The 12,729-nt window shown below is 41.9% G+C and overlaps 1 protein-coding gene across 3 annotated transcripts in view; it reads right to left on the bottom strand.

Annotated features, from left to right (window-relative positions):
• The window catches only part of ACTN2 (actinin alpha 2), a 75,090-nt gene that overhangs the window by 44,117 nt on the left and 18,244 nt on the right, over positions 1-12,729 (bottom strand). For all 3 annotated transcript variants that reach the window (XM_023216196.2, XM_023216194.2, XM_023216195.2), the window contains exon 2: positions 418-532. Coding sequence is in view for 2 of the 3 variants with exons in the window: in XM_023216194.2 (XP_023071962.2) it covers positions 418-532 (115 nt within the window). In the remaining variant the exon portion in view is untranslated. The remainder of the gene's footprint in view (positions 1-417; positions 533-12,729) is intronic.

Raw genomic sequence — 12,729 nt, forward strand, 5'->3', positions numbered from 1 at the left:
CAGGACAAATCAAAGCCCCCCTGGGATTTTAGCTTATATGTTCAGAGTTCTGCCAACATCTACAACATGGAGATTTTTGGATACAAGATGATTTCTGGAATACGCTCTAGCTGGACAAAGAGTAGAGAGGGCAGCATGGAGGGAGTCATGTGAAGTCATTTTTTTCTTCTCTTATTTTGTTTCAAGCTTGGTGGTGTAAACATTATTTTAATAAGTCACTTTTAAAAAGAATTCACTCTTTTTTAGAACATAAAAATAACTCCAGGCAGATTGTTCTTTGGAAAGGTTTTCTTTGGCAATAATACCATGTTCTTGCCCAGCCAAGTTCAAAGTGAACTTCTGATGTAATCATCTTTAAATAGTTGCTTACCTACTGATAACACATGAAAGCATAGGATTGGGATATATAACACCAACCTGAGATGACTTCCAAAAGCAGCATGAGCTTAAGGCCATTCCTGAAGTCTTCTTCGATGTTCTCAATTTGGGTGCCGGCTTTCCTTAGGTGGGAGTTACACCAGGCAGTGAAGGTCTACAAAGAAAACCAAACATGGTTTAGCACAAGCCCATCGGATTTCAGATCCCTTCCTCACAGATAACACTTCACACCTTACACGTTCTTGGGAATCTACAAGGCTGGGGCTGCTTGGGCTTCTAGAGGATGGGGAATTTGATGGAAAGAACTGGAAACCCAAAAGAACGATTTTAGTAAATTTTCCACTTTAGAGACAAAAACTCTTTTTTTTTCTTTTTTTTGAGACAGAGTCTCGCTTTGTCGCCCAGGCTGGAGTGTAGTGACCAGATTTCAGCTCACTGCAAGCTCCACCTCCCGGGTTCCCGCCATTCTCCTGCCTCAGCCTCCCGAGTAGCTGGGACTACAGGCACCCGCCACCTCACCCGGCTAGTTTTTTTGTATTTTTAGTAGAGACGGGGTTTCACCGTGTTAGCCAGGATGGTCTCGATCTCCTGTCCTTGTGATCCGCCCGTCTCGGGCTCCCAAAGTGCTGGGATTACAGGCTTGAGCCACCACGCCCGGCGACAAAAACTCTCTTAATGGATATTCCAACCTGAAGAATTTTTGCCTTCCATTTAAAAAGACACCACATTTATACCTGTATCTTCACCTTTCGAAAACTTTTACTTTGTAGAAAAGATATATTAAATTAAGATGTGCTTATTTCTTGCTCACAAACATGCAAAATACGCTTGCTTGCAGCAGAATAGATGAATAAATAACAGTGTTTTATTTTGGAGACAGGGTCATCCAGCTCTGTCATCCAGGCTGGAGTATAATGGTGTGATCACGGCTCACTGCAGCCTTGACCTCCCAGGCTCAATTGATCCTCCTGCCTCAGTCCCCTAAGTAGCTGGGACAATAGGCATGCACCACCACACCCAGCTAATTTTTTTTTTTAAGAGATGGGATCTTGCTATGTTGCCCAGGCTGGTCTCAAACTCCAAGACTCAAGCAATCCTCTTGCCTCAGCCTCCCAAAGTGCTGGGATTACAGGCATGAGCCACAGTGCCCAGTCTAAATAATGTTTAAAGAAAGTTCAAAGGCCAGGCGTGGTGACTCACACCTGTAATCCCAGCACTTTGGGAGGCTGAGACAGGCAGATCAGTTGAGGTCAGGAGTTTGAGACCAACCTGGCCAACATGGTAAAACCCCGTCTCTCCTAAAAATACAAAAATTAGCTGGGTATGGTAGCATGTGCCTGTAGTCCCAGCTACTCATGAGGCTGAGGCAGGAAAATAGCTTGAAACCAGGAGGCGGAGGTTGCAGTGAGCCAAGATCATACCACTGCACTCCAGCCTGGGTGACAGAGTGAAACTCTGTCTCAAAAAAAAAAAAATGTTCAAAACGTCTTGCTTTAAAGGAGACGATGGGTGATATTGTGTAGCAGAAAGAAGAGAGAAGGAACCCATAACCAATAATAGCCTACAACTAGTTTATCTTGGGTGAACAACAGTTTTAAGCTACTAATTAAACCAATTAAACAAATTTGTAGTGTAGTCAATCATTGAAAAAATTACAATAACCTCCTCCAAGCATGTTCCAAGCACTGGACTAGATCCTGGATCTCCAAGGTGACTATATTCAACCCTGCCTTTGGAAGGGATCACAGTCCAGTGATATTAGCAAATTACTGGGGCAAATCTTCAGCTGAAAATGGACCACATATGAAGTGACATCCAAAGTCATTCTGTTTATTTTTCCAGCTTCTTTTAACTTGGCTTACACTTGTGCCCTATTTCCTGCCAAAACCAGATTAGAAATGTTTCTGGCAGCTGCTGGCTAAGCATGCAAACCGTCCCCTCGTCCCACAACAGCTGCTGGGCTTGAGAACAAAGTGCCTGGCACAGCAAACTGGGGAGTAGGGGACACACAAACACGGTTTGTGTTCAAGATGAAAAAGTCAACCTATCAAAAACAGACTGCTTCCAAGCCAGATACAGAAAGACCAAGTGTCCATAAAAATGATTTTCCTGGGTAATAAAGAGGATTTTCAAATCTGACTAATAGTCCCTCCTTTCAAGAAGGAGGTGACAGCATTTAATTCAAGGACAAAAAAAAAAAAAAAGAAGGATTTTTTTGGATTTACAGTAATAAATTTTACCTTGAGAGCCTAAACTAACAATTCTTTCTAAGCTTTAGTCAGGTCTAAACAGAAAAGATACTCTAAGCCACACACTTTATTTTTATTTATGTATTTATTTAGATAGATAGAGTCTTGCTTATCTCCCAGGCTGGAGTGCAGTGGCATGATCTTGGCTCACTGCAACCTCTGCCTCCCAGGTTCAAGTGATTCTCCTGCCTCAACCACCCTAGTAGCTAGGAATACAGGTGTCTGCCACCACACCTAGCTAATTTTTGTATTTTTAGTAGAGATGGGGTTTTGCCATGTTGGCCAGACTGGTCTTGAACTCCTGACTTCAGGTGATCCGCCTGCCTCGGCCTCTCAAAGTGCTGGGATTACAGGCGTGAGCCACCACGCCCGGTCTTAAGTCATATACATTAGATCTATACCCAATCAATGTGGTAGCTCCTAGCCACAGGTAGCCCCTTAAACTTAGACTAATGAAAATCAAATTTAAAAATTAGCTCCTCAGTTACACAAGTCATCTTTTAAGTGATCAGAAGCCACATGTGTCTAGTAGTATTGGATGGTGCAAATATACAACATTCCTATCAGAAAATTCTATTGGACAACACTATAGATAATTTTCGTTTTTTGAAGGTAAGATTATGATAAAAATTCATGACTTATTTTTTAACATATTAATTTTATGTATTTACTTTTGAATGAGTAATACATTTCCTTGGTTCAAAAGTCAAGTGGTACAACAGGTTTTAAAACAAAAATCCATTCTCTCACCTTTGTTCCCTGGCCACCCAATGCCCTACCCCATGAGGAATGGAGCTATCAGTCTCTTGTATATTCCTTCAGTGGTATCTGTGGTTATAGAAACACACAGACATACATGTTTTGTTTTTCCTTTGGTCCCTTTAACACACATCATAGGACATACATTGTTCTATACTTTGCTTGGCACAATGGCTCACGCCTGTAATCCCAGCACTTTGGGAGGCCAAAGTGGGTGAATCACTTGAGATCAGGACTGCGAGACCAGCCTGACCAACATGGTGAAACCCTGTCTCTACTAAAAATACAAAATTAGCTGGACATGGTGTCGCACACCTGTAATCTCAGCTACTTGGGAGGTTGAGGCAGGAGAACTGCTTGAACCCGGGAGGTGGAGGTTGCAGTGAGCCGAGATCGCACCACTGCACTCCAGCCAGGGAAACAAGAGTGAAGCTCCATTTCAAAAGAAAAAAAAAAAACAAAAAAAAAACACAAGCAAACAAACAATATATATATAACCCAGAGATCATTCCATATCAGTATAAGTTACTTGTTTTTATGGCTGTATAGTATTCCACTGTAGTGTATAAACCATATTTTATGTAACTAGCTCCCCATGAATGAACATTTGGGTTGTTTCCAGATAATTAAGTTCTTACAGTAAAATACACCCCAGGCCCTATCTTCAGCAAGTACAATTACTTTAAAACAATTTTTAAAACTGATAATATTAAGACTAATCACATACCAGAGTTTTTGGGAAAGGCACAAAAGAATAGTAGGTTGTTTAAAAAAAAAAAAGCAACTGATGGAGAGAACATATAATGATATAAACATTTATAAAGTTTTTAAAATTTAAATTTTACTTAAAAGTGGGCAAATATTGCTGGTGCACGTCATCATACCTTGTCTGTTATTTAAGTCTCTTTATAATACAGGCATCAGAAGCACTTCTGGATATATCCCCAAAAGCTGCGCACAAAATCCCAAGCTTCCTGACCCCACAGCGCAGAAAGTCTGTTTGAAACTACCTGCTTTGTTTGTTTGATTGATTGTTTGTTTGTTTCTGTAAAGAGATAAGAAGGTCTCGCTCTGTCACCCAGGCTGGAGTGCAGTGGTGCAATCAGCTTTGAACTCCTGGGCTCAGCGATCCTCCCACCTCAGCCTCCCGAGGTGATACCATCTTTTTATAGCTATATATACAATGAAGGTAATTTACCATAGGTAATTATCCACTTGTACAAATCCAGAGAAGGTCCATTTATTTAGTTGAGTTAAGCCTAATGAAGTTTCCCTTAGCCAATGTCTCCCCAACTTGTAACTCAATCCCAAAGCTGCCCTGGCACAGGCGGAATCCTCCAACCTCCTTTCTTGTTTTCAACTCAAACCCTCCTCTATTTCTCTCCTGAACCAACAGCTTATTCCCTGTTTCTCTGCACCTAGCCATAAATATAAACACTTTCAGCATCCCAAAAGTAGGCACATAAAAAGTTTTAGAGCCACAAAAAGAAGACCGAGATGGGAAACCATAAAACCATCTATCCCCAGAAAGAAAAGACAGATGTTTCTAGTCCTGGCCGGGAACGGTGGCTCACACCTGTAATCCCAGCATTTTGGGAGGCCGAGGCAGGGTGGATCATTGAGGCCAGGAGTTCAAGACCAGCCTGACCAACATGGTGAAACCCCATCTCTACTAAAAATATAAAAACTTAGCCTGGCATAGTGGTGCATGCCTGTAATCTCAGCTACTCAGGAGACTGAGGCAAGAATCTCTTGAACCCAGGAGGCAGAGGCTGCAGTGAGCCAAGATGGTGCCACTGCACTCCAACTTAGGCAACAGAGCGAGCCTCTGTCTCAAAAAAATAAAAAGACATGTTTCTAGTCCTTACCACCCACCATAGAAGTTAAGACAAAGCTAAGGGAAACAGTGTTCAACAGTGTTCTATAGATGGAAATGCGGTGGAAGACAGTCTCACTATGTACATTCCTTAGACAGCTGGAACAAATATTAGGATCTCTTTCCTAAACATAAAGAATTGCAACCAGTGAGTCCCTGGCCAGGGTGGGCAGTCTGTGGGTGCAGATGCTCTCCACTGGCTATACAGGCCTTCCCTGGATGCAGATGGAAACTCTCCTGTACACCGCGTTCCTGTGCCTTGGAGTCGTACAGAAGCTTTCATGTGTAAGGACTGAAGGATTCTCAAATGATCAGCAGTCTCTGCGGTCCCCAACCTTTTTTGGCACCAGGGACTAGTTTCGTGGAAGACAATTTTTCCACGGATGTGGGGGTAGGGAAGGGGGATGGTTTCAGGCTGAAACTGTTCCACCTCAGATCATCAGGCATTCGATTCTCATAAAGAGTGCACAACCTAGATTTCTGGCACGCACAGTTCACAGTAGGGTTTGCACTCCTATGAGACTCTGATGCCGCCGCTGATCTGACAGGAGGCAGAGCTCAGATGGTAATCTGGGCCATGGGGAGCTGCTGTAAATACCGATGAAGCTTCTGCTCACTTGCTCGTCCGTTGCTCAACTCCTGCTGTGCAGCCCAGTTCCTAATAGGTCACGAACCAATGCCAGTCCACAGTCTGGAGGTTGGGAGCCCCTGATCTGGAGACCCAGAGGATGTTCCTCAACCTCCAAAACATGGTGGTTGAGTAAAGATCAGTTGAAGGGGTTTTCTGGGAGCATTTGCTAGCTACAATTGTCACTCCCATTCAGTGGCGGAAGACGCTATTGCATCTTTCTTGGAGGGCTTGCTAGCAAAGTCCCTAATCCATGGGAACTACAAGAGTATTGCCTTTCTCAAAGCTAAATTATATAACAGGACAATCAGCACAATGTGCTTAACGGCAAAAAGAAAATGTGCATGTCCTTACTGAATTGTTGAGACAGACCAGTGTTATTCAATCGCTATGCATTTGTATTTGATTTCTTTTTAAGTTGACAAAGCCTACAGTCACATCAACCTACATTCCCTAGGGTAAAGGCAGGAAAAGTCTTTTAATCAAAATGAGTGAAATATGTGACTGTTTATATCATCCTCTTTGACTATGCATGTGCACAATTTTACCTAGAAGAGATTATTACCCAGGTACACAGACGGGGACCTGAAAAATCAATCATGAGTCTGACATGGTTCCCCGAATATCAGTCCATTTCACTTTTCAGTGAATTATTAATTCTTTTAGCAATACGGTTGTAAGCCTGGGCTGGCTTCTGTACAACTACCTGTTCAATCTTCATCATTCCATTTTCTCCAAACAAAAATTTTGGCAACATGTCTATCCATTTCCTTTATACTTCTTTAACCACCTTTTTCTTTAATAATAATTACAAAAAATAATCATTTCAGATCACATTTCCTAAAACGGAAACTCATCCCAGATGTAGAGCTTCTCTGAATGAAATGAATGAGAATCTGCTGAGGACTGGGATATCCAGGCACAGCAAAAAACTCAGGGGTGAGCAGGTCTAAAGAACATGTAGCTTTTAAACCTACCAATTATAAGACAGCATTGTCTGTCAGGTGAAAAATGGTCTGGGGTGCTGCTGAGTGTTGTATGTTGAAGTTGCATATCATTTACTCTCCTCAGGGAGCTGAGACATCAAGAGATCTGCTCGGTCAATTCCAAGCCTCCCCCAACACTCATCACGACCTGCATCCTGTGGGGTAGGACAACCAAGCCACAGCCACAGCGGCAGAGGTCCCCGAGACAGGGCACGGAGGACAGGCCGAGTCCGTTCCAGCCTGCAGTCATGGCTCAGAACTCGAATTGTATTTCTGACTCTGAAACCATGCAATTATTTGTCCTTCACATCCTGATCCTTTCCCAGCTGTATATATATATGGACAGTCATTGTCATGATCAGCTTTATGAAATAGTTCAAAAGAATACTGCAAGGAGAAGAAAGAGGCCGGCCAACACTGCTTGTGTCACGATGGTTCGGAACACCCTCTCCTGTGAAACTACTGGAAACCACTGGAAGCCACAGCTCCATTAAACTGCTGTTCTAAAAAATGGTCCATTCATTTTCCTATTTACAGCAATCACTTTACTAGTGTTCTTTTCTACTTCGCAAATTCCCAATTTGCCAAGATTACCTCTAATTGGTTTCCCAGTTCTTTTTAAATATTAGAAAAGTAAGGAGGCTCTAGAAAGCTGCATATGTTGTAAAAATCACTGACTAAAGTGGAAGAGGAAGGTCAAAATCGTCTCTCCGAAGTAAATGCAATTTCAGCTTTACCCTTAAGAAAGGAGGCTCTGCCCTCATAGAGAGTAGGTGGCCTAACCGTCTGTGACGGCAAAAAGTCCTGCAATCTGCGCGGAGCAGAACATACCAGCTCACTACAGAGCGTCTCAATCCGCCGGCCAGCAAGGCCCAAAAGGTCTACAAATCACACAAACCGCACTGGATGCAGTAACATCCCAACCAATGAGCTGTCCCAGAGTCACCAGTGGCAACCTTACATTTAAATGTTCAGACACTCAACCGTCTTGAAAAACATTTAGAGAGTGTTGGCATCTACACTCAAATCAAGAAAGTCTATGCTAACATCAAGGAAGCTCTCTAGATCCAGAAGCCACTCACCGTGGAGACCAGCCATTCCGCAAAGCGAAAACTGAATAATCATGACTTTGAAAATATCCCTCCAAATCTCCAATGTTGCCAAGTACTCAGATAAATCTTTCAACTATCTACACGAAATTTTAAAAATTTAATCAAAGTAAGGATTATGTAAATGATGTGTTAATCCCAAGGATTTTGTTTGTGCTACAATGAATTATCAGGATGTCCTAGAAGTCCATTTGGGGCCTTAATGTTCTCATGACTTATATAACCAGGCATCTAACTACACAGCAGCCCATTTATTCTCTGCCCACGAGTCTCTGCTTGGTCTCCAAGGTCCTGTTAGATAACATAGTATGCAACAGCTCAGTTCAGCAATCCCTAAAAAACACAGCCCTTAAATCTGAACACTGGCTTCGTGACCAGATTACTGTCTAGTGTGGGCAAGTCAGCTCATCTCTCTGTGGCTAGTTCCCTCCTCCAAGAAATGCACTATGATGGCCGGGCGTGGTGGCTCATGCCTGTAATCCCAGTACTTTGGGAGGCTGAAGCAGGCGGATCACGAGGTCTAGGAGTTTGAGACCAGCCTGGCTAACACAGTGACACCGTGTCTCTACTAAAAATACAAAAATTAGCCGGGCGTGGTGGTTCCTACCTGTAGTCCCAGCTACTTGGGAGGCTGAGGCAGAAGAACTGCTTGAACCCAGGAAGCAGAGGTTGCAGTGAGCCGAGATGGCGCCACTGCACTCCAGCCTGGGTGACAGAGCAAGACTCTGTCTCAAAAAGAAAAGAAAAGAAAAGCACTATGAATCTAACTCAACTAGTTTGCTGTGAGGTATGATGGATTATAAGACACTAGGAAATATAAAAGAGACTAGAAATACAAAAGAAGAGCAATCAGTGATGGCAATTCCAAGAAACTTGGGCGGTGCTGAGGGGTTTAAACGGAAAGAGAATTAAATCATTCTAAAATCTTACTCAGGTAGGGCGAGATTGCTCAGAAAAATAAAGACTGCCTATAGTCACGATTTATTCCTACTTGAACACAGGAGATATTCCGCCTCCAACAGCTAAGGAGAATCATGCTGTTGCTTGGCACAATTCATAGAATGTTGCTGCAGACAGAAAAGGGGTGCAAGAAGGTCTGTGATCTAAGAATCCAGAATCCTGCCAATTCTTCATCTTTTCCAGATTCATCACAAGTATTCATACTCCTGCTGGAGAACAAAGAGCATCATTAACATATCTTCATTTCCTCTGGTTAGAAAGTGTTTAGAACATCCGTTTTTACCTATAGGGGGCAAAAATATTGCCCATGTAATTGAAATAAACTTATTATTAAGGGACAATTAAAATATTGGGTGACATTTGAATCACAACTTGGTTCATAATACACCAGGTCCAAAGAGCCTTAAAATTAACTCTTGTAAAAAGGCAAATTCCATTTCTTTCCACTGCAAAAGGAAGACCCACAGCTGGTTTCCCAGGCTGTTACATGTCTGTATGCATACATATTACTAATCAAAAAACTCAACGAAAGGTAGTCCCTAATCCTGCCTTATTCACGTCTGCCATCACTCAGAAAACCCAGCACCCAGCAGGTGCACCTGCATTTGCGCACACAGAGCTTGTACCTGTTAAAGTTTCAATACTTCCAAGTTTAAACTGTGATGATCTCAGTTATAAATAAAGTGGAACTTCAACAGTATCAAAAGGCTGCTTTTATTAGGTTGGTGCAAAAGTAATTGCAGTTTTTACCATCAAAAGTGGTGAGTACAATAATAGCTTGAGTTCCAGGTACACTGATATAGACACCGACATACACCCAAAGACAAGGTAAGAGAAAGAAAGAGAGGCAGCCTTTTGTTCTGTTGATTCTCCCCGACAAACTCTGCCTGTATGCAGGATTCAGAGTCTCTTTCTACCCAATGCCATTGTATATCTAATGATCTCAAATTAAAGGGTAGGAAAGCTCACAAACAACTCCAGCATTTTCCAAGGCACCGTGACCACCACCATTTGAACAGTCTAAGAAATGCTGGTGAAAGTGACACACAGAGAAGCAGGGATCTTTGTTCTGTGCTCCAGACAGCGCCTAGAACACAGTGGCATTCAATAACTATTGGTTGAATAAGATCTCATTTGTCAGACTTTCTGGAATCAATCAAAGAGGATAGAAGTCAATTTCTTTTTAATAAAAAGAAACCTGAGAAGCTAGAAATGTGTATCTGCTTCCAGGTTTTTAACATTTGTTATTATCACGTCAAACTTAACTACAGAATCCTTAAATGTTAAGAAAGATTCCATAACCTTGCCAAGAAAAAAAAAGAAAAAGAAAATACCTTGCAAAAATAACAGGCAACCTCACAGCTGAGGGTATCTAAAAATAGAACCAGGCTAATGGATGACACTTTAAGTGGAGAGGTTAAAAGATGGTTCTCCCAGCACTTGAAAAGACTGTCTTATCCAGGTCTGGTTTTAATCAAATTCTGCACTGCAAATTTCAGGCTTCCACTGCCAGGCTCACAAGACTGATTTCTATTTAGTCCATGGGCTGTTCAAAATACAGAAAGAAAGGCACTAAGCTCTGAGACTGTGTAACAGGTAACACTCTTTTCAGGGTTTTCAACAAAGCCAAATCTAGCCCCGACTAATACTGGTTTGAAGAATGACCTCTCTAATATATAGAATCACCCCTATAATTTCCAGAAAGGATGGAAACTACGGAATTTGGAGAGGTGAAATGCCTGATAAGGCTGCTTTATACAGGGAAAAATCTACGCTCCAATGGGAAACTTGTGCATTGTGCATAAGCAGCCCTTCTAGGCTTTTCTACAAATCTATAGGTCACAGACAACTGAGAGCAATGCAAAATAATTCTGTCTACAGACATTCAAATAAATCAAAGTAGAGGGGCACTCCTCCTCCTCCCACAGAAAATAGAGCCCCTCCATGTGCACATTCATTTCATTCCCGCTCCACAAATGTGTCTTACTCTTTGGATGCTCTTTTGGACTGGCTGTAATGGCTGACTAGTTTTCTCACTAATGAGTCAAAGAACATCTTTAAATATTCATCTTTATATCTGTATGAGAGTCATGACTCTACTTTTATTTGAGAATTGTATTTTAATACCTTTTGGGTCTTTCTTCGAAGAAGAGTCCAACATTCCAATAAGCTAAAATATTCATTTTTCTGATATAAATTTTATTGGTTTCTGTGATATATATATATATATATATTTATACACACAGGTGTATATATATATGGTGTGTGTGTATATATATGGTGTATATAATACACATATACCATAAATATATATATATATGTTTTGTCTATTGTTTCTGGCTCATAACTCTCATAGTTACAGTCTTTGCTGTCATGTTAGGGTGGCTCAGGCCTCAGCAGCAGGCTTTCCCTGGAGGGACTCCAATTTTCCCTTGCCTTTCTGGCTTGGAGCTGGCCGTAAAGAAATGATCTGACCTACCTTATCTAACTGTAGGTCATAAGACCCTCATTTCAGAAGGAGTCCTGCAACAAACCTGAGAGAAAGGAAGTCTGCACAGAGAGGCTAAGAAGAGTCTAAACAGACAGGTTTTGCTGGGTTTTCCCACTCAGCCTATTAGTATTAGATCACAGCCTTTTTGTCCAATCACATTTCCCCATGGTTGTCCAAGCTTCAATTATGCCTTTCCAATGAGGTCTCCTTCAAAAGCCCAAGAGGATGGAGTTTGGAGAGCTTCCAGGTAGAGGTTCCTGGAGGGAACAGGTAGAGGTTCCTGGAGGGTGACCTGCTGGGGAGGGCATAAAAGCTCTGCACTCCTTCCCCCATACCTCACCCTATGCTTCTCCTCATCAGTATCCTTTTAAATCTCCTTTATCATAAGCCAGTAAATATAAGTACCTGTTTCCTTGAGTTCTGTGAGCTGCTCTAGCAAACTGATCAAACCCAAAGAGGCATGAGAACCCCAATTTTAAGTTGACTGGTCATTATTCTAGAGGCTTGGACTTGAGATGGTGTCTGAAGGGGGGCAGTCTTGTGGGACAGAGCCCTCAACCTGTGGGAACTGATGCTATCACCAAACGGACAGCATCAGAATCAAATACACTGGAGGACACCCAACTGGTGAACGGACTGCCTGCTTGGTGCACAGGGTGGCGGAAAGCGGGAGAAGACCACACACGTTTGGTCACAGAAGTCTTCTGGGTTGACTGTTGTGGTGTGAGAAGAGAAAAAAACGTTGAGTTTTTTCCACACTCAACTTCCATGAAGACAAAGAGTGATTAATACACAAGAATGATGCACAGAACTGAAGTCCATCATATGCTGATCTCAAATTACAGTATGCTTCCCTTGGCCTGTGAAACTAACGACTGTCTTAAGTTGAAGCTTATACGTTCCCTTTCCACATCAAATTCTACATTTAAAACTCCGTATGTGTCCTCATGTTCCCTCTTATCCTGATCACCATAAATAATACTAAATTTGAGTTGAATTATTTAGCATTTTTCCTATTTCATAAAGATCTTACATTTACCAAGAAGGTAAAGTACTTCCATCTGCTAATTTCCTTCCTGCTTAAGAAAATTTCCTACATTTTATTACCATTTGCAGGAGTCCTTAATACTCAGTCTCCTAATTCTGATTTTTTAGCTGCAATTACTTATCTCTACCTCTCTTTAATCCTCAAATCAGAGTGAAGCAACCTAACAAGGTCACCAAACATTTGGAGTTGTGGATTCCCAAAGCTAGTCTGCAATTCAATCTAGCTCTACGTTAATTCCAAGGCGT

This window comes from Piliocolobus tephrosceles, chromosome 1, assembly GCF_002776525.5.
Source record: "Piliocolobus tephrosceles isolate RC106 chromosome 1, ASM277652v3, whole genome shotgun sequence".
Taxonomy (NCBI): Eukaryota; Metazoa; Chordata; class Mammalia; order Primates; family Cercopithecidae; genus Piliocolobus; species Piliocolobus tephrosceles.